At 36.8% G+C, this 25,942-nt stretch overlaps 1 protein-coding gene and 1 pseudogene across 17 annotated transcripts in view; one reads left to right on the plus strand and one right to left on the minus strand.

The window, feature by feature from the left end:
- Window positions 1-25,942, minus strand: part of ATRX (ATRX chromatin remodeler) — a 275,615-nt gene that overhangs the window by 63,982 nt on the left and 185,691 nt on the right. For all 17 annotated transcript variants that reach the window (XM_060408304.1, XM_060408302.1, XM_060408303.1 and 14 more), the window contains 5 exons: window positions 25,567-25,742; window positions 24,112-24,229; window positions 19,040-19,170; window positions 17,109-17,197; window positions 16,807-16,979 (listed from right to left, as the gene is read on the minus strand). In XM_060408304.1, coding sequence (XP_060264287.1) covers window positions 16,807-16,979; window positions 17,109-17,197; window positions 19,040-19,170; window positions 24,112-24,229; window positions 25,567-25,742 — 687 coding nt within the window. The remainder of the gene's footprint in view (window positions 1-16,806; window positions 16,980-17,108; window positions 17,198-19,039; window positions 19,171-24,111; window positions 24,230-25,566; window positions 25,743-25,942) is intronic.
- Window positions 6,884-7,733, plus strand: LOC106990342 (large ribosomal subunit protein uL16-like; annotated as a pseudogene).

Here is a 25,942-nt window from a genome sequence, read left to right on the forward strand (position 1 = left end):
ACATTAAAAGAATCACACATCACAATCAAGTAGGGTTTTCCAGGGATGCAAGGATTCTTTGATATACAAATCAATCAATGCAATATACTATATTAACAAATTGAAATCTCAATAGATGCAGAAAAAGTTACTGATAAAATTTAATATTCATTTCTGATTAAAACTCTCCAAAAGTAGGCATAGAGTGAAGCTACTGCAAGATAATAAAGTCCACATATGACAAACCCACTGCAAACATTATATGCAATAGTGAAAAACTGAAAGTATTTCCTCTAAGATAAAGAAGGTAATGAGGGTGTCAACACTTGTCCCTATTCTTCAACATAGTTTTGGAAGTCACAGCGATACTAATCACAGAAGAAAAATGAAAGGAATTCAAATTGGAAAAGAAGTAGTAAAACTGTCACTGTGTACAGATAACATACATGGAAAATCATCAAGATGCCACCAGAACATTACTAGAGGTAACCAATGAGTTATTAAAGTTGCAGGATACAAAATTAATGCACAGAAATCTCTTGCATTCCTTTATACTAATAATGAAGGATCAAAAGGAGAAATTAAGGAAACAATCCCATTTACCATCACAACAAAAAGAATCAAGTACCTAGGAATAAACATACCTAAGGACTCAAAGGGCTTCCCTGGTGGCTCAGTCAGTAAAGAATCCACCTGCAATGTGGGAGACCCGGGTTCGATCCCTGGGCTGGGAAGATCCCCTGGAGGAGGACATCACAACCCACTCCAGTATTCTTGCCTGAAGAATCCCTATGGACAGAGGAGCCTGGCAGGCTACATACAGTCCATGGGGTCACAAAGAGTCAGACACAACTGAGTGACTAAGCACAGTACACAGCACAGCAAGGAGGCAAAAGACTTGTATGCAAAATACACAAGACACTGATGAAATCAAAGACGACACAAACAGATGGGAGAGATATACAATGTTCTTAGATTAGAAGAATCAATATTGTGAAAATTCCTATACTACTCAAGGCAATCTACAGATTCAATGAAGTCTCTATCAAATTACCAATGGCATTTTCCACATAATTCAAAATTTGTATGGAGACACAAAAGACCCCGAATAAACAAAGGAATCTTGAAAAAGAAAAACAGAGCCAGAGAAATGCGGCTCCCCAACTTTAGACTATACTACAAAGTTACAGTAATCAAGGTATTATCATACTAACACAAAAACAGAAATATAGATTAATGGAACAGAATAGAAAGCCCAGAAATAAATCCATGCACCTATGGTCACCTAATCTATGACAAACAAGGAAAGTATATACCACGGAGAAAACAGTCTATTCAGTAAGTGGTGCTGGGAAATCTGAACAGCTATGTGTAAAAGAATAAAATTGGAACACTCCCTAACAGCGTACACAAAATGAATTAAAGACCTAAATGCAAAGCCACTATTAAAAACTTAGAAGAAAACATAGCCAGAACAGTCTTTGACATAAATCACAGCAAGACTCTATCTCCTAGAGTAATGAAAATAAACAAATGGGGCCTAATTAAACATAAAAGCTTTTGCATAGGAAAGGAAACCAAAAACAAGATGAAAAGACAACCGTCAGAATGGGAGAAAATATTTGCAAATGAATCAACTGAGAAAGGATTAATCTTAAAAATACACAAGTAGTTCATGCAGCTCAAAATAAAAAACAAACAAACGACCCTACCAACAAATGGGTGGAAGACCTAAGCAGACATTAATCTAAAGAAAATACACAGACAACCCACAAACATGTGAAAAGATGCTCAACATCACTCATTTTCAAGAAATGCAAATCACAACTACAATTTATATCACCCCACACTTCTCAGAATGGCTGGCATCAAAAAATCTACAAACAATAAATGCTAGAGGACTTCCCTTACAGTCCAGTGGTTGAGAGTCTGCCTGCCAATGCAGGGCACACAGGTTCGATCCCTGGAGGTCCAGGAGGATTACACATGCTATGGGGCAACTAAGCCTGTAAACCATAACCAGTGAGCCTGTGCTTGAGAGCCTGCCAGCCAAAAATACTGGAGCCTGTGCTAGTAGAGCCTGTGCTCCACAGCAAAACAAGCGAATGATATGAGAAAACCACACATTGCAACTAGAAAGTAGCCCCTGCTTGCCGTAACTAGAGAAAGACCATGAGCAGCAACGAAGACGCAGTACAGTCAAAAATCAATCAATAAGTCAAATAATATATAAAAGACGATCATTAAAAATCAACAGAATCTACATTTTCTTTTTAAAAATTAAAAAATGAATGCTGTAGAGGGTGTGTAGAAAAGGTAACCCTCCTATACACTGTAGGTGGAAATGTAAATTGGTACAGAGACTAAGGAGAACAGTATGTCAGTCACTCAGTCCAGTTCAGTTCAGTTGCCCAGTTGTGTCCGACTCTTTGCGACCCCATGAATTGGAGCACACCAGGCCTCCCTGTCCATCACCTGCTCCTAGAGTTTACCCAAACTCATGTCCATTGAGTCGGTGATGCCATCTAACCATCTCACCCTCTCTCGTCCACTTCTCCTCCTGCCTTCAATCTTTCCCAACATCAGGGTCTTTTCAAATGAGACATCTCTTCGCATCAGGTGCTCAAAATATTGGAGTTTCAGCTTCAACATCAGTCCTTCCAATGAACACCCAGGACTGATCTCCTTTACGATGGACTGGTTGGATCTCCTTGCAGTCCAAGGGAATCTCAAGAGGCTTCTCCAACACCACAGTTCAAAAGCATCAATTCTTCAGCGCTCAGCTTTCTTTACTGTCCAACTCTCACATCCATACATGACCACTGGAAAAAGCATAGCCTTGACTAGATGGACCTCTGTTAGCAAAGTAATATCTCTGCTTTTTAATATGCTGTGTAGGTTGGTCATAACTTTCCTTCCAAGGAGTAAGCGTCTTTTAATTTCATGGCTGCAATCAACATCTACACTGATTTTGGAGCCCCACAAAATAAAGTCAGCCACTGTTTCCCCATCTACCTGCCATGAAGTGATGGGACCAGATGTCATGATCTTTGTTTTCTGAATGTTGAGCTTTAAGCCAACTTTTTCACTCTCCTCTTTCACTTTCATCAAGAGGCTCTTTAGTTCTTTCTCACTTTCTGCCGTAAGGGTGGTGTCATCTGCATATCTGAGGTTATTGATATTTCTCCTGGCAATCTTGATTCCAGCTTGTCTTTCCTCCAGCCCAGCATTTCTCATGATGTACTCTGCACAGAAGTTAAATAAGCAGGGTGACAATATACAGTCTTGATGTACTCCTTTTCCTATTTGAAACCAGTCTGTTGTTCCATGTCCAGTTCTAACTATTGCTTCCTGACCTGCATACAGGTTTCTCAAGAGGCAGGTCAGGTGGTCTGGTATTCCCATCTCTTTTAGAATTTTCCACAGTTTATTGTGACCCACACAGTCAAAAGCTTTGGCATAGTCAATAAAACTGAAATAGATGTTTTTCTGAAACTCTCTTGCTTTTTCAATGATCCAGTGGATGTTGGCAATTTGATCTCTGGTTCCTCGGCCTTCTCTAAAGCCAGGTTGAACATCTAGAAGTTCACAGTTCACGTATTGCTGAAGCCTGGCTTGGAGAATTTTAAGCATCGCTTTACTAGCGTGTGAGATGAGTGCAATTGTACAGTACTTTGAGCATTCTTTGGCATTGCCTTTCTTTGGGACTGGAATGAAAACTGACCTTTTCCAGGCCTATGGCCACTGCTGAGTTTTCCAAATTTGCTGGCATATTGAGTGCAGCACTTTCACAGCATCATCTTTCACGATTTGAAATAGCTCAACTGGAATTCCATCACCTCCACTAACTTTGTTCATAGTGATGGCTCTCAAATCCTACTTCTGGGGATATATCCAAATAAAATTAATTCAGAATGATATACACACCCCAATGCTCTTTGCAAAGGATTAATCTCCAAACTACACAAATAACTCATAGAGCTCAATATCAAAAAACAAACAAGTCAATCAAAAAATGGGTGGAAGACATAAATAGACATTTTCCCAAAGAAGAAATACATGTGTCCAATAGACATATGAAAAGATATTCAACACTGCTAATTATTAGAGAAATGCAGATCAAAATGACAATAAGGTACAACCTCACACCAGTCAGAACGGTCATCATCAAAAAATCTATAAACAGTAAATGCTGGAGATGTTGGGAAGAAAAGGATCACCTCTTGAACTGTTGGTGGGAATGTAAACTGTTTCAGTCACTGTGTAGAACAGAATGGAGGTTCCTCAAAGAAAAAAAGTAAAATTACCATTTGTTGTTGTTGTTGTTCTAAGTTGCTTCCAACTCTTTGTGACCCTATGGACTATAGCCATAGGGTTCCTCTATCCATGGGATTCTCCAGGCAAGAATACTGGAGTTGGTTGTCATGCATTCCTTCATGGGATCTTTTCGACCCAGCGATCAAACCCACAAATTCACCTGTGATGCCATCTGTACCTGGACTTTTGTTTTTAAACTATAGGTTAAATATTGTTACTAGTATAAGGTCTATTCAGACTTTCTATCTCTTCATGATTCAGTCTTAGAAGATTGTGCAATTCTAGAAATTTATCCATTTCTCCTAGGTTGTCTAATTTGTTGCCACGCAATTTAGTACTCTCTCATTATTCTTTTTATTTTGTTGATGTTACTTGTAACTTCTCTTTTCATTTCTTATTTATTTGGGCTCTCATTTTTTATAATTCTGGCTAAATGTTTGATTTTGTTTATTTTTTCAAAGAAACAACACTCAATTTCATTGAATTTTACTTTTTTAGTCTCAAATTCCATTCTTTCCACTCTAATCTTTATTATTTCATTCCTTCCAGAAACACTGGGCTTTGCCTGTCCTTTTTCTTGTTCCTTTAAATGTATATTTACATGATTTATTTGACATTTTTCTTATTTCTTCTAGTAGGCCTGTGCCACTATGAACTTTTCTCTTAGCATTGCTTTTGCTTCATCCCATAGATTTTGTAATGTTTTGTTTCCATTTCCATTTGTCTCAATGCATTTTTGAAATACCTCTTTGGTTTCTTTGTTGATCCACTACCTGTTTATTAGCATGTTTTTTAACCTCCATATGTTACTGTTTTTCTCTAGTTTTCTTCTTCTACGTGACTGCTAGTTTCATACCACTGTGATCTAAAAAGATGCTTGATATGATTTCAATCTTCTTAAATTTATTAAGGCTTTTTTTCCATTTTTATTTTAAATAAATTTATTTCTTTTAATTGGAGGTTAATTACTTTAAAATATTGTATTGGTTTTGCCATCAGTTCAGTTCAGTTCAGTCGCTCAGTTGTGTCCCAACTCTTTGCGACCCCATGAATCTCAGCACGCCAGGGCTCCCTGTCCATCACCAACTCCTCGAGTTCACCCAGACTCACGTTCATTGAGTCAGTGATGCCATTCGGCCATCTCATCCTCTGTCGTCCCCTTCCTCTCCTGCCCCCAATCCCTCCCAGCATGTATGGATGTGAGAGTTGGACTGTGAAGAAGGCTGAGTGCTGAAGAATTGATGCTTTTGAACTGCGGTGTTGGAGAAGACTCTTGAGAGTCCCTTGGGCTGCAAGGAGATCCAACCAGTCCATTCTGAAGGAAATCAACCCTGGAATTTCTTTGGAAGGAATGATGTTAAAGCTGAAACTCCAGTACTTTGGCCACCTCATGCAAAGAGTTGGTTTTGCCATACATCAACGTGAATCCGCCACAACTATACACGTGTTCCCCATCCTGAAACCCCCTTCCTCCTCCCTCCCCATTTCACACCTCTGGGTTGTCTCAGTGCACCAGCCCCAAGCATCCAATATCATGCATCGAACCTGGACTGGTGATTCGTTTCATGTATGATATTATACATGTTTCAATGCCATTCTCCCAAATCATCCCACCCTCACCCTCTCCCACAGAGTCCAAAAGAATGTTCTATACATCTGTGTCTCTTTTGCTGTCTCGCATATAGGGTTATCATTACCATCTTTCTAAATTCCATATATATGTGTTAGTATACTGTATTGGTGTTTTTCTTTCTGGCTTGCTTCACTCTGTATAATAGGCTCCAGTTTCATCCACCTCATTAGAACTGATTCAAATGTATTCTTCTTAATGGCTGAGTAATATTCCATTGTGTATATGTACCACAGCTTTCTTATCCATTCATTTGGTGATGGACATCTAGGCTGCTTCCATGTCTTGGCTATTATAAACAGTGCTGCAATGAACACTGGGGTACACGTGTCTCTTTCAATTCTGGTTTCTTTGGTGTGTATGCCTAGCAGTGGGATTGCTGGGTCATAAGGCAGTTCTATTTCCAGTTTTTTAAGAAATCTCCACACTGTTCTCCATAGTGGCTGTACTAGTTTGCATTCCCACCAACAGTGTAAGAGGGTTCCCTTTTCTCCACACCCTCTCCAGCATTTAAGGCTTTTTGACATAATATATGATCTGTCCTGAGAAACATTCCATGTATACTTGAAAAGAATGTGTATTTTGTTGCTGTTGAATGAAATGATCCATATTGATTAAATACATCTTGCTGAATATGTCCTTTACCAATTTAGAGTCTAGATGGTCTATCCATTGAAGTATTAAAGTCCTCTATTACTGTATTACTGTATATTTCTCCCTTTATTTCTATCAATATTTTCTTTATATATTTACATACTCCTATGTTGGGTATATGAATAATTATAAATTTTATATCCTCTCTCTGGATCGACCTCACAATGGCACGCCCTTCCTTGTCTTTTCTTATAGTTTTTGTTTTAAAGTCTATTTTGTCTGATATAAGTATTACCATTCCAGCATTCTTTACTTTTCCATTTGCATGGAGTATCTTTTTTTAATCTCTTCTTTTTTGGTTTATGTGTGTCTTCAGATCTGAAGAGTCTGCTACAGGCTGCATATAGAGATGTGTCATACTTTTTTATCCATTCAGCTACCCTATGTCTTTTGATTGAAGCGTTTAGTCAATTTACATTTAAAATAATTATGGCAGGCATGTAGTTATTGCCATTTTGGTACTTGTTTTCTGGTTATGTTTTCAGTTCTTCTCTGTTCCAGTCTTACTCTGTTTCTTCCCTTGTTTTTTGATGGATTTCTCTAGTTTCACATTTGGATTCTTTTATTTTTGTGTGTACCCATTGTATTTATTTTTGATTTGTGGTTACCATGAGGCAAAAGTTCCCACTCTGTGGTCATGTGGTGTCAGATGAGTATGAGCAGCATTGGAGGCTGCCCCTACTTGTGCTAAGTACACAGTGAAAAGCGATGTCAAAGATGGTTTCCACGTCCAAACACATCACCCTTTCACAACATCTGCATCAACAGGACAGTGTCCTGTGCCAAGGCTGACAAGCTCTAAGAAGATATGTCGGGTGCCTTTGGAACACCCCAGGACACAGTGGCCACAGTACACATTGGTCAAGTCATCATGTCCATTAGCACCAAGCTGAAGAATAAGGAACACATGACTGAGGCCCTACAGAGGGCCAAGTTCTAGTTCTCTGGCCAAGAGAAGGTTCACCTGTCCAAAAGGTGAGGATTTACTAAGTTTAAAGTCAATGAATTTGAACAGATGGTGGCAGAAAAGCAACTCATCCCACTTGGCTGTGGGGTCAAATACATCATTAATTATGGCCCCCTGGACAAATGGCAGGTCACAGAATCACAACAGCCTTGGCGTTCTCCACTGCTTGTTCAAGCCCACCATTAAATCCTCTTTTCAGTCTGTCAATCAATCAATCCAAAAAAAAAAAACCTCCATTTTCACTTGCCTGTCACATTTTATTTTTTGTTGCTATATTTAATTTCTTTTTGTGTATCCCGTAACTACTTACTTATACCTGATACCTGATATTCTTTTTACTACTTTTTCTTTGAACTTTCCTACTAGTTTTTTAAAGTGACTGATCTAATTCCTTTAACATATATTTTCCATCACCAGTGATTTTTTTTTTCTTTCATATATTTTATTTCTAGTTGTGACCTTTTCCTTTACCCTTAAAAGTGACCCTTTAATATTTAAGGCCAGTTTACTGGTTATGGACTTCTTTAGAGTTGTTTGCTTGTCTGAAAAACTCCTTATCACCCCCTTCAAGCCTGAATCATAACCTTGTTAGGTGGAGTATTCTTGATTATAAACTTTTATTCTTTCAGCACTTTAAATACATCCTGGCACTCCCTTCTGGACTGCAAAGTTTCTGCATTAAAATCAGCTTATAGGCTTATAGGAGTCCCCTTCTATTGATATACGATTAGCTGTTTTTCTCTTGTCTTTAAAGTTCCCTTTTTATCTTAAACTTTTGCCATTTTAAATATGACATATGTTGGTATGGGAGTTCCCTTCAATTGATATATGATTAGCTGTTTTTCTCTTGTCTTTAAAATTCTCTTTTTTATCTTAACCTTTTTCCATTTTAAATATGATGTACCTTGGTATGAGTCTCTTTGGGTTCATCTTATTTGGGATCTTTGTTTCCTATACCTGGGTATCTGTTTCCTTCCCTAGGTACGGATATTTTCCACCATTATTTCTCAAGTAAGTTTTCTGTTACTTTCTTTCCTTCTGGGAACCCCATAATGTGAATATGGTTGATGTTTCACAGATGGCTCATATACTCTCATTTTTTAAAAATCCTTTCCTTCTTATTGCTATTCATATGGGGGTAATTTCTACTATTTTATCTATCAGATTGCTTGTCCCTTTATGTCGTCTCATCTGCTTCTGATTCCATAAAGTGTAACGTTTTTTATTTCAGTTACAGTATTGAGCTCTGATTGATTCTTTCTTGTATTTTCTAAGTCTTTGTTAAAGCTTTCAATGAGTTCCTCCAATCTTTTCCTGAGTTTGGTGAGCACCATTAGGACAGTTTCTTTCAAATCTTTTATCAGGTAAACTACTTATATCTGTTTCACTGGGGTTTATTTTTTCCTGAGGTTTTATTTTGTTCTTTCATTTAGACCACATTCCTCTATCTCATTATTTTTATTTCCTTTACATTTCTATAAATTAAGAGAAACAACTACCTCTCCTAATCTTGAAGAGGCCTTGTATGGGAGCATTCCCTGTGTAGACCACTTGGGCCTAAAGGCTTTTGCAGGCTGGCTGGAGCTGCAGTGGGCACCAACAGGGGTTAATCCCTGGGGAACAATATGCCCAATACTGCAGTGGTGGGACCAAAGAGCCTGAAGCAGGCCCAGTCCAGGGGCAGCCCCCTGGGAAGTACTGTGTATAAGGCTGCCTTAGAAGGATAGCTGGAGCTGGAGAGGACATGGTCCAGGAGCAACCCCTGAAGAGTGCTGGGCTGTAGGCTACCTTGATGGGGCAGCTGGAGGTAGAGCAGTCATAGGCCAGGAGGAGTCCTGGGAGGCAACTCCAGACAATGGTGATCATCAGTGCCTCTTACCCAAGCCAGACCTCCAGCAGTTCCCTGTCATTCTGGCAGCAACTTCAGGGTGAGTAAACATAGTTCCTTTACATATACTCTAGGTGCCTTTAAAGTTTTTTCACTGTGTCACAGAGTGAGTGTGTCTGCATTTGGATGCCTCAGCAATATATCTTTCTACTGTAGATCATCCTGAAAGAGGAGAGATTCCCATGGATACTGTGTCTCTGACTTTGCTGCTAGTTTCTATGTGGATCTTCGATTGGCAGCACCAGCATATTGGGCCCTCAGATCTTCTTCAAGAAGAAGTGTGCTATATGTAGGTGTAGATCAGTGTGCTCAGGGGAGTAGGTAAAGACAGGGTCTTCGTGTGCCACCATATTCCTCAATCTGCTTTATGTTTTCAAATATAAATGCTCACTGATAAAGCTTACTCTGAAAACAAGTGCATAACTCAAAGATACTGCATGTTCAGTTCCAGATCATCACAATAAAGCAAATAGCACAATAAAGTGAGTCACATGGCTTCATGGTTTCCCAGCACTTGTAAAAGTTATGTTTATATACTATGCTTGCTTGCTACGTCAGTCACTTCAGTCGTGTCTGACTGTGCAAACCTATAGATCATAGCCCACCAGGCTCCTCTATCTGTGGGATTTTCCATGCAAGAATTCTAGAGTGAGTTGTCATGCCCTCCTCTACGGGATCTTCCTGACTCAGGGATTAAACCTGCATCTCTTACGTCTCCTGCACTGGCAGATGGGTTCTTTACCACTAGCTCCACCTAGGAAGCCCTTATATACTATCCTGTAGTCTGTAAGTATGCAATACTATTCTCTCTTAAAAAAACAATGCACATACCTTAATTAAAAAGTAGTTATTGCTAAAAAATGCTAAACTTCATCTCACTGAAGCGAGTCATAATCGCTCTAGCTGGTGGAGAGTCTTGCCTCCATGTTGATGGCTGCTGACAGTCAGGTTCCTGATAATGGGGTGGCTGTGGCAATTCCTTAAAAAATGAAGTTTGCTGCATCAATATTAGCTCTTCCTTCCATGAATGATCTCTTTGTAGCATGTGATGCCGTGTGACACCATTTTATCACAGTAGACCTTCTTTCAAAATTGCAGTCAATCCTCTCAAACCCCGCTACAGATTTATCAACTAAGTTTAAGAAAGGTTCTGAAGTCTCTGTTGTCATTTCCACTATCTTCACAGCATCTTCATCAGGAGCATATTCCATCTCAAGAAACCACTTTTTGCTCATCCACAAAAAGCAACTCTTCATCTCTTAAAGTTTTATAATGAGATTGCAGCAATTCAGTCACATCTTCAGGCTCCAATTCTAATTCTAATTATCTTGCTATAATATTTCCACATCAGCAGTGACTTCCTCCACTGAAGTCTTGAACTCCTCAAAGGCATCCATGAGGGTTGGAATCAACTTCTTCCCAACTCCTGTTAATGTTCATATTTTGGACCCTTTCCATGAGTTACAAATGTTCTTAACGGTACCTATAATGGTAAGTACTTTCCAGGTGGTTTTCAACTGACTGCCCAGATCCATCAGAGGAATCACTATCTATGGTAGTTATAGACTTACAAAGGGTACTCCTTAAATAATAAGACTTGAGAGTCGAAATGACTCCCTGGTCAATGCGCTGCAGAAAGAATGCTGCATTAGCAGGCTTGAAAACAACATTAATCTCATTGTACATCTCCATCAGAGCTCCTAGGTGACCAAGAGCAGTAATATTTTCAGAGGAATCTTTTTTTCTGACCAGTCGGTCTCAACAGTGAGCTTAAAATACTCAGTAAATGATAACAGATGTGAGGTTATGCAGGTTTTGTTCCATTTACAGAACACAGGCAGAGTAGGTTTAGCAAAATTCTTAAGGGGCCTAAGATTTTCAGAATGTACTGTCTTCAATTTGAAGTCACCAGCTGCATTAGCTCCTAATAAAAGTCAGCCTGTTCTTTGGCACTTTGAAGCTGGACATCCAGTTCTCCTCTCTAGCTATGAAAGCTCTAGGTGGCATCTTCTTCCAATAGAACATCATTTTGTCTCCACTGAAAGCCTTTCGTTTAGTGCAGCCACCTTCATGAACTATCTTCACTAGATCCCCTGGATGCCTTGCTGCAGTTTCTGTATCACCACTTGCTGCTTCACCTTGTCCTGTTATGTTATACAGATGGCTACTTTCCTTAAACCTCTGAACCAGCCTCTGCTAGCTACAAATTTTTCTGCTGTAGCTTCCTTGTCTCTCTCACACTTCTTACAATTGAAGAGAGTTAGAGTCATGCCCTGGATTAGACTTTTTAGCTTAAGAGAGTGTTATGGCTGGTTTGATCTTCTATCCAGACCACTACAACTTTCTCCATATCAGCAACTAGCCTGTTTCACTTTCTTATCATTCATGTGTTCAGTGGAGTAGCACTTTTAATTTCCTTCAAGAACTGTGCATTTGAATTTACAACCTGGCTACTAGCTGTTTGGTGCAAGAGGCCTAGTTTTGGCTTATCTTGGCTTTCGACATGTCTTCCTCATTAAACTTAATCATCTGTAGCTTTTTATTTAAAGTAAGACACAAAAGAGTCTTTCTTTCACTTGAACATTTAGAGGCCATTGTAGGGTTATTAATTGGCCTGATTGCAATACTTTGTGTCTTAGTGGATAGGGAGACCTGAGGAGAGGGAAAGACACAGGGGAAAGGCCATTTGGTAGGTCATTCAGAACGGCAACAGTGCAATATTTATCAATGAAGTTGCCTGTCTTACCTGGGTGCGGCTCATGGCTCCCCAAAACAATTACAATCGTAACATCAAAGATCACTGATCACAGAGCACTATAACAAACCTAATAGTAACCAAAGAGTTTGAAATATTGTGAGAATTGCCAAATTGTGACACACAGATACAAAGTGAACAAATATTGGAAAAATGGTGCCAATAGATGTGCTCAACATAGGTTTGCCACCAAACTTCATTTTGTGAAAACACAGTATCTGTGAAGTACAATAAAACAAGGTATGCTTGCTGTGAAATAATAATAAATCAAATATTTTGAAGTAGTTTATATACAGTCATTTCCTCCTCACAAACAACCTAATATGATACTAAACTAAAACACAAAGATATAGATGCTGTAAGGTAAACGTAAATGACTTATTCAAGATCCTGTTTCTCAAAAAGACCAGAAAGCTAATGCAAATAAATTAGATATCAATTCTTTAAAGGAAAGTGAAATATGTAGTGAAAAATGATAGTTCAGTTACAGCCATTACTTATTTATTAATAGTATCCATTTCAATTTCCAGGTGCAACATGTTGGTTCCTTAATACTTCCAATTCAGGTTTTACATTTACTATAAGAAAGTGATTTGGGGGGGAAATTTCCTGGCAGTCCAGTGGTTAGGACTTGGCACTTTCAGTGCCAGGGCCCAGGTTGGATCCCTGGTCTGGAAACTAAGATCCTGCAAGCCACAAAGCATGGACAATAAATAAATAATATATACCAGGTATATATGACCATATGCTGTGATCTACTCAGCCTTATATAGATTTAGATCTAAATAACAAAAACAGATTTGTTCTAAAAAATGTTTCTGATCAACTATACATGCAGAGAGCTGCAAAAACTGAAATATATCCATATATGAATGACTTCTTTTTGACCACAGAGAGCTACACACTAGAGGAATAGGTGAAGTTCATCATTTGTAACCCACAGCTTTCCCTGTCTGCCTTTATGTTCATAACATGTAACAACCTACTCTTTGCTCCAGTTCTTTATAGTCTTTTCCATATTTCAGCAAATATGGCAAGTGATAGTATTAGGTTGGTGCAAAAGTTAATTACAGTTTTTGCATTGTTGAAATCTGCCTTTTGATACTGGCTGCTGCTGCTGCTGCTGCTGCTGCTGCTGCTAAGTCACTTCAGTCGTGTTCGACTCAGTGCGACCCCATAGACAGCAGTCCACCAGGCTCCCCTGTCCCTGGGATTCTCCAGGCAAGAACACTGGAGTGGGTTGACATTTCCTTCTCCAATGCATGAAAGTGAAAACTGAAAGTGAAGTCACTCAGTCATGTCTGACTCTTTGTGACCCCATGGACTGCAACCTACCAGGCTCCTCTGTCCATGGGATTTTCCAAGAGTACTGGAGTGGGGTGCCATCGCCTTCTCCGTTTGATACTGGAATGCATTCTAAATAAATGTGGTCATCATTTTAATGTGCATTTCTTGCTTTATGCTTTTTTGCTAATGAGTTATGACTTACTATTTTATATTTATTTTAGACTAGGGAAATGGTGTTAGACAAAAAGCAAATTCAAGCGGTGTTCTTATTTGAGTTCAAAATGAGGCATAAAGCAGTGGAGACAACTCACAACATCAACAACACATCTGGCTCAGGAACTGATAATGAACGCACAGTACAGTGGTGGTTCAAGAAGTTTTGCAAACGAGACGAGAGCCTTGAAGATGAGGAACACTGTGGCCATCAGAAGTTGACAATGAACAACTGAGAGGATCACTGAAGCCAATCCTCTTTCAACTATGTAAGAAGTTGCCAAAGAACTCACCGTCGACCATTCTATGGTCGTTCATCATTTGAAGCAAATTGGAAAGGTGAAAAAGCTCGATAAGTGGGTGCCTCATGAGCTGACCGAAAATCAAAAAAAACATCGTTTTGAAGTGTCATCTTCTCTTATTCTATGCAACGACAGCAAACCATTAATCAAACAGATTGTGATATGTGACAAAAACTGGATTTTGTATGACAACTGACAATGACCAGCTCAGCAGCTGGACCAAGAAATAGCTCCAAAGCACTTCCCAAAGTCAAACTTGCACCAAAAAAATGTCATGATTACTGACTGGCAGTCTACTGCACATCTGATCCACTACAGCTTTCTGAATACCAAAGAAATCATTTACACCTGTGAAGTATGCTCAGCAAATCTATGACATGCACCGAAACCTGCAATGCTTACAGGTAGCATTGATTAACAGAAATGACCCAATTCTCCATGACAATGCCCAACTGCACATTGCACAACCAATGCTTCAAAAGTTGAATGAATTGGGCTATGAGGTTTTTCTCTCATCCATCACATTCACCTGACCTCTTGCCAAGAGACTACTACTTCTTCCAGCATCTCAACAACTTTTCCAGGGAAAATGTTTCCACAACCAGCAGGAGGCAGAAAATGCTTTCCAAGAGATTGTCGAATCCCAAAGCATGGATTTTTATGTTACAGGAATAAGCAAACTTATTTCTCGTTGGCAAAACTGCATTGATTTCAATGGTTCCTATTTTGATTAATAAAAATATGTTTGAGCCCTGTTATAATGATTTAAAATTCACTGTCTGAAACCACTAATTACATTTGTGCCAACCTAATACTTTTAATTGCACAACAGGAAAACTGGAAGAAGCTCCTCATTTCTGAAAGCAACCCAGCTGCATTAGACCCCATGTGTACTTCCAACTGATGAAGGGATCTATACCTCAACATACTTTTATGCAACCCATATGGAGCACAGTATGATACATACTGGTTAGTCTACTCTCTCTTCTCTTAACCATGCTGCTGCTAAGTCACTTCAGTCGTATCCGACTCTGTGCGATCCCATAGACGGCAGCCCACCAGGCTCCCCTGTCCCTGGGATTCTCCAGGCAAGAACACTGGAGTGGGTTGCCATTTCCTTCTCCAATGCATGAAAGTAAAAAGTGAAAGTGAAGTTGCTCAGTCATGTCCAACTCTTTGCGACCTCATGAACTGCAGCCTGCCATGCTCCTCCCTCCGTCCATGGGATTTTCCAGGCAAGAGTACTGGAGTGGGGTGCCATTGCCTTCTCCATCTCTTAACCATAAGTTATAAGAAAAACTTCAACAAGAGTATTTTAGGAAAAATCATTCCCAGGAACACATAAATTATGAGCTATTTATTTCTAATTATGAGAGACTAAGGAAAATTTAAGTGAAATGCAGATCAGGAGACCAGAGGAGAAAATAGCAGGAGATTCCCACTACCTTAAACTTTAACCATTCCTTTAAGTATACTTTAAATCTAACTGGAAGATGAACACTGTTAAGCTATCTTTATGGGATAGCAGGGGACAAAAACAAGAAAAGAGGAACTGCTTTGGTGGTCCAGTAGTTGGGAGTCTACCTCCCAGTGCAGGGGACATGGGTTCAAGCCCTAATCAGGAAACTAGGTTCCTACATGCTGCAGGGCAACTAAGCCTGCACACCACAACTACAGAGCCCAGGTGCCGCAACTAAGACCCAATTTCACCAAAAATAAAAAAAAAATTAACTAAATTTTAAAAATAAGAAGAAAAGAAATTTTGTAATTTAATTTATACTACTCCCCTGGTTTCTCAGAGAAGTAATCCAAGGTCTATTGTTAGGCTGCCATCTGTCTATTCTAAGGAGGTACTGAAGAGAGAAATGTTTATCAGGGATTCACCAAATTTGTTCAGCTGGAGGCCTGTCTGTTCTTAGGATCATTCACTGAACTGGCAGCCACAACTCCCTTCTCTTCACAGATGGTCTATACTTTGCTCCACGATTCACAAATGCCACATATTTAGAGTTATTTATACTGTTGTGTCTCTAGATATTTTAAATATTCAGCTATCTGTTCCTAGCACTCGAGTTTCTAAACATCTAGTCAGACTGCTCTAGGAGAATGTGCAGCCTGACTACTCATCCTTCAAATGTAGAAATGAGTAAAGAGAACTTAAGCCACTGGGAAGATCAATGGAAGACTTTCACTGAGTTTATACCCATGCACAAGAGAAAGAAAAAGAAAGCGAAGTAGATGACACAACTGTACCTGATACAAGGGAAATCTAAAGTAGACAATAAATACAGATTCTGAAGAATTACAAAGGAATAAGACTAAAACATCAAAACTAGCTTTACTGTATAAAATGAATGACAATCATTGTTTATTACCTGAAACGCTTACAGTTACTTATATGTAGTTAAGTGAAATCACCATGGTGGGTTTAAAATAGGATATATCTAGGTCTGAATCCTCTTCTACCGATCATTTATAAAGATATAATAATATTGTGAGGCTGTTCAAGAATTAAGTTAGATAACACATAGAGTAAAAATAATATAGACTTCAGGCATATACGTGTAAATAAATGTTAGCTTTTCTTTTTTCCCTTCTTAAATACCAGAGAGACAATGGTTTGCTTCTACTTCAACATTCATTAAACATTTGTTGCTATTATGTGTATATGATTATCCTAGATGCTTACCAATTGTGGAAAGATATTCCTTTGAGCCCATTGGTGAGGATAATAACTGGAAAGAAGCATGACTTTACAATGACATATTTTTAAAATCAGTGTTCCATGATATATGTAAGAATTTTTAGACTCACTTTCTTCCAGTTTTAAAGAAACTGAGGGATTGTTTCCTGTTTCATCCACATTTCCTTCACCACCTCCTCGAGATCTTGAATTCCAGACTTTAATCACTTCAACATCATTGTCACTGCCACTTCCACTTGAGCTACTATCTTTTTTTCCCTTTTTCCCCTTTGCTTTTTTCTTTCTAAAAAACAGAACAAATTCAAATGGTTAGGGAAACACAGGAAAAATACAAGTGCCAATTATTAGAGGACAATCAGCAAGTTGGGATTTTAAACATGTCAACACAGGGCACAAAAAGTATTCAATTTACTTTGTATAATCATCAGAGCTTAAACTCATGGAGGTTTCATCGGAATCTGAAGCTATAAATTCATCCATACTGTCTTCATCAAAATATCCCTAGGAAAAAAAATGAACAGTTTAAGAATTTATTTCAATTTAAACTGGAAATCATAATGATGATGTCTATTTCATTTAAGGATAAGTTCATTGTTATGAGATAAGAAAGAACTGAAGAACTATAATATATTAGAAAAAATAAAGGAAATATCACAATATGACTAATATATGCAACATGAAGTCTTAGATTGACTCATGAAAAAGAAAAGGGATGTAAATACAAAAACTGATGAAATCCAATTAACCTCTAAGTTTAGTTACTAGTACTTATGTGAATTTCTTAATTTTGACTATTTTACTATGGTTATTCAAGATGTTAATCTATGACAGAAGAGACAAGAACATACAATTGAAAAAAAATAGTCTCTTTATTATGTGGTGCCGGGAAAACTGGACAGCTATATGTAAAAATGAAATTTGAACATTCCCTAACACTATACACAAAAATAAACTCAAAACGGATTAAAGACTTAAACGTAAGGCTGGGTACTATAAAACCCTTATAGGAAAACATAGGCAGAACACTCTCTGACATAAATTGCAGCAAGATCTTTTTTGACTTACCTCTGAGAGTAATGAAGATAGAAACAAAAATAAACAAATGAGACTTAATTAAAATTTAAAAAGCTTTTGCAAAGCAAAGGAAACCAGAGACAAAAATGAGGTACTATGCCACACTGGTTAGAATGACAATCATCAAAACTCTACAAATAATATATACTAGAGAGGTGTGGAGAAAGGGGAACCCTTTATACTGTTGGTGTGTGTGTGCTAAGTCGCTCAATCGTGTCTGACTCTTTGTGACCTCATGGATTGTAGCCCGCCAGGTTTCTCTGTCCATGGGAATTCTCCAGGCAAGAAAACTGGAGTGGGTGGCCAGGCCCTCCTCCAAGGGATCTTCCCAACCCAGGGATCTAACCCAGGTCTCCCACATTGCAGGTGGATTCTTTACCGTCTGAGCCACCAGGGAAGCCTTGTTAGTGAGAATGTAAATTGGAATAGCCAGTATGGAGAACAGTATGGAGGTTCCTTAAAAAACTAAAAGTAGAGTTGCCACATAATCTAGCAACCCCAGTCCTGGGAATATACCTGGGAAAAAACTGTAATTCAACAAGTGTACAATAGTCAGGACATGGAAGCAACCTAAATGTCCACTGACAGAGAAATGGATAAAGAATATGTGGTGTATATATATATATATATATATATACTACGGATATTATTCAGCCATAAAAAAATGAAATGATGCCATTTGCAGCAACATGGATGGATCTAGAGATTATCATTCTGAGTGAAGTCAAACAGAGAAGGACAAATATTGTATGATATTGCTTATATGTGGAATCTAAAAAAAGGGTACAAGTGAACTTATTTAAGCAACAAAAATAGAGTCACAGGTGTAGAAAACAATCTTATTGTTACCATCAGGAAGGAAATAGGGGATTGGAATTGACATATACACAATACTATAATAAAGACCTACTGTATAGCAGAAGGAACTCTACTCAATACTCAGTAATGATCTATATGGGAAGAGAATCTAAAACAGAGTGGATATACGTAGAACTGATTCACTTTGCTATACAACAGAAAGTAACACAACATTGTAAATCAACTATATGCCACTAAAATTTTTTTAAAAGATTAACATTTAACACTCCTTCCATAATCACAATTCATTTAAACACTGAGTAATTAACTAGAAATAAAATAGGCTGAAGTACTGTACCACAAAGAAAAAGAAATCTGAATATACAGTAAGTCTATATAGATCAACCTTTTCCCAAAGTTATTCTACTTACTACAGACACCTTTTGATCAATTTTAGGTTAGTTAATTTACCTTATTTTCTTTACTAATGTAGTCCAGCTGCAAACACCATGGGTGAGTCCAGATTCTACTTAACATTTGAAAATCTTGGAAAAGTTTTGCACCGGCCTTTCCTCTTCCGCCTTCACTGCTATTACCTACACCTGATCAAAAGAAAAAAACAAATAAAGAGCTAACATTAAGACATAAGAATTCTCTAGTTCAACTAAGGTGTTTCTGTATTAGGACCTTAGCTTGATCTGTGCATCAGAATACTCTGGCCCTGTAGAGAAGCTAATAGGCCCTCACTTTTAGACTATTTCAAAACACATAAACAGGACTGCAAAAGAAATCTAACATACAGAAATCATCAAAATGCTACAAAAAAACACTTGTGGTATAATGATATGCAACCTTATTAATACATTAAATAACAAAATATAGTAGTAAGTTTAACAATGGCCTGAAATTTTGAAGTACTGATAAAGGTAAATAAGTTTGAGATATCAGTAACAACAATAATATGTAGAAATATTTCTTATTTCTATTGGTAACAAAGTCACAGCTATCACTAATACTACTATGGTTTAATAACTGGAAAATGCCATATTTTTGATAAAGGTTAGTGAAAATAGGCAGTATTTTCTTATTCAGGTCCTAGATTCTATCCGTGTGCTCTAGATTACAAATTCCTGCTTTAGATAAAGCCACTCTCTGTATGCAGTACTTAAGCAAAACTCGTCAAAAACCCAGCATTTATAAAAAGTGTTTTTCAAGTTAAAAAAATTATTTATTTTGCCCAGAGAAACTTCAACAATATATTTTTATATGAAAATGAAGTAAAAACAAAATGAATGCACATTTCATTAAGATGACAAAATTATCAAGGGGGTAAAATACAAAAGAACAAAGTTGATCTTTTAAAAGAACAGTATTTAAACAATAACATTTTTCTGTCCACACATGAGGGACAAGATGTATATTCAGTAATGATATGAAATATGAATAAAAAAGCATAAAAATCCAGTACTCGCTATTTTGCCTGATTAGAGGTATTGCCACTGTGTATGATAGAAATCATTGCTGTGAAAATGAGGCATCTAATTTCTTGATAGCATTCCCTTATAATCCTTTTATTTCTACAAAGACATAAATGAGTCTTCTTTTCACCTGAACACTTAAAGAGGCTAAGGTATGCCTATATCTTGTTCTGGTTTTGATTTACATTTCCCTGATGGCTAATCATATTGAATAACATTTAGAGAGGTGATTCTCAGGCAGAGGGTACATCAGAATCACCCAGAGGAATTATAAAAATGCAGCTGCCTAAGCCCTACTCTAGAACCATTGAATCAACCTGTAAGATAACAGGAGTTTATTGTTTTCTATTTATAAGAGTACAATTCAGTGGCATTAAGTATAATCAAAATGTTGTACAACCATCAGCACATTCCATTTCTAAAACTTTTTCCATCATTGTTAACAGAAACTCTGTACCCGTTAAATGAATCTGATTCTTCTAGTCAATTCTAAATGTAATCACACAGTATTTGTCCTTTTGTTTCGACTTATTTTACTTAACATGAGGTCTCCAAGTACCATTCACGTCAGAATTTCTTTAAAAGATTGTAATATTCCATTGTTTGCATATATCATATTTTGTTAATCTGTTCATTATTTGATGGACACATTGATTGCTTCCATGTTTTTGGCTATTATGAATAATGCTGCTATATAAACATGAATTGGTAAGTATCTGTTTTGAATTCTTGCTTACAATTATTTTGAAAGTAGAATTTTACCTAGAAGTACAATTGCTGTATCACATGGTAATTCTCTGCTTAACCCTTTGAGGAACTACCACACTTTTGTCACAGCAGCTACACAAGTGTTCTAATTCCTCCATATCACTTCCAACACTTATTATCTTTCTTTATCTGAGAGTCATCCTATTGGGTGTGATGTGATATCTCTTGGTTTTATTTGTATTTCTTGAATAGTGATAATGTAGAGCATCTTTAATGTGCTTATCAGTCACTTGTATATCTTTTTTGGAAAAATGTCTATTGAAAACCCCTAAGTCCATTTTTTAATTTTGTTGTTTTTTTGTTGTTGTTAGGTTGTAAGGGGCTCACCAGGTGGCGCTAGTGGCAAAGAACCCGCCTGCTAATGCAGAAGACATAAGAAACCCAGGTTGGATCCCTAGGACCGGAAGATCCCCTGGAGGAGGGCAAGGCAACCCACTTGCCTGGAGAATCCCATGGACAGAGGAGCCTAGCAGGCTACAGTGCACAGGGTCGCAAAGAGTCAGACATGACTGAAGCAAATGACCACATGCACACACAGAAGTTGTAAGAGTTCTTTTTATGTTCTGGATATTAATCCCTTTTAGGAAAATGACTTACAAATATTTTCTTCCATTCTGTAGACTGTTTTTGTATGTGCTCCATTTCTGCATGCCTAAGACAATGTATGGATTTTAATAGTGATTTAAGCTAAAAATCAGGCTGTTTTAAAACTAAGTATTCACACTTATAAAACCTAAAGTTGTCTACTGAAAGCAGAGGCTTACATGTAAATTGAAACTTCTGATGGAAAGTCAAAGTTTTAGCTCCTTGGTTGTGTCTGACTCTTTGTGACACCATGGACTGTAGCCCACCAGGTTTCTCTCCATGGAATTCTCCAGGCAAGAATACTGGAGTGGGTTGTCATGCCCTCCTCCAGGGGAAATTCCTGATCCAAGAATCAAACCTGCATCTCTCACACTGCAGGCAGATTCTTCACTGTCTGAGCCACCAGAGAATTTGATGGTAAAAAGGAAGGAAAAGAACTGTATTTTTTAGAGAATGAAGGAAAATTAAGAAGATACTAATTTTCTTGAAATTCATTAAATTTAGTCTCTTATGACTTTAATTCTGCAAATATTAAATATATGATAAATTATTACTACTAAAATTACCATCAAATTGTTGCTAGCATTAAAAGAAGAATTTATATGAACTTCTTAAAGCTAAGTTGAATATAAAAAGAGTCAAAGAAACAAAAGTATTTTTGGACTATGTAATCAATAAAGTATCAAAGATTTTAACTGCAAGTGAGACAGGTGACATTTTGGGAGAAACACTTTGATGGTTTCTAGTGAGAATCAAGATAAAGCAGCTTTTAATATAATCCATTTGGCCTTTTATGAGAGTTTTTTTCAAGGGGTTATTAACTCAGGTTATTCTACTTTAAGGAAAATAAAACATCACATTTAGTAAGGGGGAAATTCCAAGACATTCTCATGACTGAAAGATTCATGGCACCAGATAAATTAACAACCATACCTTTCTTAGTTAAGAAGCTATAGCAGTTAGTACTTTAGATATTTACTCCTATCACTTGAAGTCATAAAAAATGAGACCCCCTTAAATCTTAAATATTGTACTGCTCTTAGAAAGAATATGTTTTAATATCTATACATGAGCTATATTAACATTTTGATGTTGGTTATTAAACACAACTGATTCTTTAATATTTTTAAACAGTACATTCCCCACAATGAAACAAAATTTTAAATATTTTGGAGAAAATACTAAGTGACCAAATTTAGCACCTTTTATTATTCAGAGATTAATGAAAGACAGGTCTCAACATCCCTCTCTTTCTCACTGGAATGACTATATTTAGTTAATGATGTCTGTACTTTTTGTCATTCAAGTCCACATGGTACAATAAGTCTAATAGCTTATGATTAATATACAAATGAAAATGTGTGACTTAATAGAAATGATCTCCTTTCAAAAGTCAGTCAGAAAATTGTTTTAAAAATAAAGCAAAAAAATCTCTATAAAATACAAACATTCGAAACCTGTTTTCCCCAAAGTAGAACAACTGTTCAGGACCATAATCATTATTCTATTTTCTAAAATAGAAATTATCTGTCACAAAGAGTGTTATTTCAACTACTAATATGAAGCATCACTGTAATGTGTGTGTATAAATCTCCACTCTCTATTTTTTTTTTTGATCACTTGTATTGAAAATAGCTGAAGAGCACCTTCTAACCTATAGCCCCTAAATAAATCTGGCACATCCACTGGGGAAAGGTACCAGAATAAAGTGACCAACAAGTAAAAAATTTCACTCCAGACCAAACAGAAACTAACGTTTTGCTCTGTGAATGGTGACAACCTTGGACAAACACACATACAAACACCTGAATTTATTGATGATGAAACAGTATCTATCTGCTATATGTTTTTAAAGCACATAGAGTGACTTTCCTAGTAGACCAGTGGTTAAGATCTGCCTTCAATGCAGGGGACATGGGTTCAATCCCTGGTCCAGGAACTAAGATCCCACATGCTGTGGGGCAACTCAGCCCACATGCCACAACTAGAGAAAAGCCAGCATGCTGCAACTACAGAGCCCACATACTCTGGAACTCACATGCCACAAGTAAAGAGAAGCCTGTGTGCTGCAACAAAAGATATTACATGCCGCAGCTAAGATCCAATATAGTCAAAGATAAAAAAAAATAAGTAAGTTTAAATAACAATTTTAAAAAAGCATATGAAAAAGAGTATAAGTTCCTCATAATGTAATCACTCAGAAAATAACCTGGTATTAACATATTTGTGTATTTTAGGCATTTCTGTGTATTTTTATTGTAACACTGGGACATAATATATGCCCTGCTTTGTATTTTGCCCTTTTTTCACTTCAACATTTGTCAATTTGATACCTAAAAGGCAATTTCATTAGTCTGACTTATAGGTCTTTTATTAATGTGGTTGGATATTTTTTAATAATACAATGGAATTTTCTGTATCTTCTTTTATGGATTTAGTAAAATATATAATATTTTATGAAATAAAAGCTCTTTACAAATTGAGGCATTATTGATATATTCTATATATTTTTTCACTAATTTGTTCCTTAATTTTATTTTGAGAATATTAGCTTTTTAATTAGAAATATTTTTTGTTTTTATAATATAAACATACCATTTTACACAAATCCAAAATTGCAAAAGAACAACTGATGTGGTAAAATTACCATGATAGCATTCTTCAGAAATGTCTTAAGAAAGAAAAAAACAATAAACTAAGTCTATTTGTTACCTGTTAAGTGATCTAAGTAGTATTGATAGAGTTTGCACTGAATAGGAGTCATTCTCACAGCTAAAACATACTCATGCTTTGGAGGCAAAAACTTTGTTAATGCTGTATAATCTTTCCTCTGTAATTAATAATAAACAGAATGAAAATTAGTTAAATATATGACAGGAATTAACTGCTCTAAGAATCATCACTGCTTGCAACTAAAAAGTGCACACAAATAAAAGGTACCAGACATATAAGAAAACATTTACTTAAATATATTTACCCTCTTTAATCATACAATGATCCCATTTAATTGTAGTTAATGTATTTCATGTGACTACATAGTATGACTCACTGGTAAAAAGATACTGCAACACACCAGGCAGGTTTTAAATTGAAGTGGCCATACTACCAAGTGAGCAATTTAGGTTTTCAAATGGTCTCCTCTATATAGAAAAAAAGAAAAGAAAAAAAAGGTGGGGAGGGGATACAGTAGGTAGTGCTAGCAAAAAGAATTGCTTTAATCATACAGTAAAACGGATGAATCAAAGTCCAATGCAGTCTGGGTTATCCTTTGGGTAAAGTGTGTCAACATGCCAGAGGATAACATATAACATCAGGGGGAATGTTTGTCCAATTGAGAAAACAAGCCATGTATAGGCATTCTTAATATAGGAACAGGAAAGAAAGAACACTAATGTGATAGATACAAATGACTACCTAAATCAGAAAAATGCCACCTAGGTAGTAGCAGTAATACAGAAATAAGAGTACCTGCTAGTAAGTACCTGTGGGTAACCTAAACAAACAGAAAGACTTTACCTTATATAACGGTAGTACAGTCAGTCAAAAGGACAGCCTATCTCATCTGTTATATCCATTAATAGCTGGTGTCTTAAGAAAAATAAAGAACTGAGATCTATTAACTGCTTGCTTAGTCTCTAAATACTTATCTACTCATTAACAATGGTTTACTGAAGATCTGTGTGGAAAGAACACTATTAGTCCATTAAAGTTATTGTATGTACTTGGAATTAATAAAACTGTTTCTTCAGGATTACTTCTTTCATAATTCATAAGTGCCTTTCTTACAACCATTTCAAACAAATGAGGTCTGGAATATTATACTATAAATTCTGGTGAGCACAGAAATTTCCTAATCATAATAGCTGTGGTCCTTTTACACATCCCCTATCTTGAGGATGAAAAAAATCTAAACATTAACATATAACCATATAAAGCTATACATCCAGCAAATGAATTAATTAAGTATTTTCTAAACTTCTCAATGCAAATTTTTAAAAGTTCAATACTAAATAAACTTTGGAAAAGAGTGCAAGAAAATTTAACTGTAAAACTACTGAAAGAAGGAGACAGAAAACACAAAATAATTCAAGTTAAAATTCAGAAAACATTTTAAGATTACAATATAAAAAAGTAACAATATATTATTACTGTGGAATGTACTTGTACCTGAACACATCCAGCTAACATTTCATAGAGAATGTGAGCTCGTTTTTTCATTACTCTGACATCTACCATGGTAGAATCTGCACACTGACCATTTTGGATTGGATTTATAAACCGATTCCTGAATTCCTTAATGGATCCAAGCAAATTTTCTTTGATAAAGTTAACCATGCAATGATCTAAGAAAGAAGATATTAGTGCATTAACAACAGTAACAGCTAAAAGAACTGAGAAAAATTCTCTGACATAAAGCTCATGTCAAAAACGCATGCCATGGCAGCATTAGAATCAAGATACAAAGAAAGAACACCAAACTGAGTGTAGACTAAACACTGGTTTATCAGTTTGATCTAGAACTGGATTACCTAAACCAGATGAG

Source organism: Ovis aries, chromosome X (assembly GCF_016772045.2).
Source record: "Ovis aries strain OAR_USU_Benz2616 breed Rambouillet chromosome X, ARS-UI_Ramb_v3.0, whole genome shotgun sequence".
NCBI classification, from domain to species: Eukaryota; Metazoa; Chordata; class Mammalia; order Artiodactyla; family Bovidae; genus Ovis; species Ovis aries.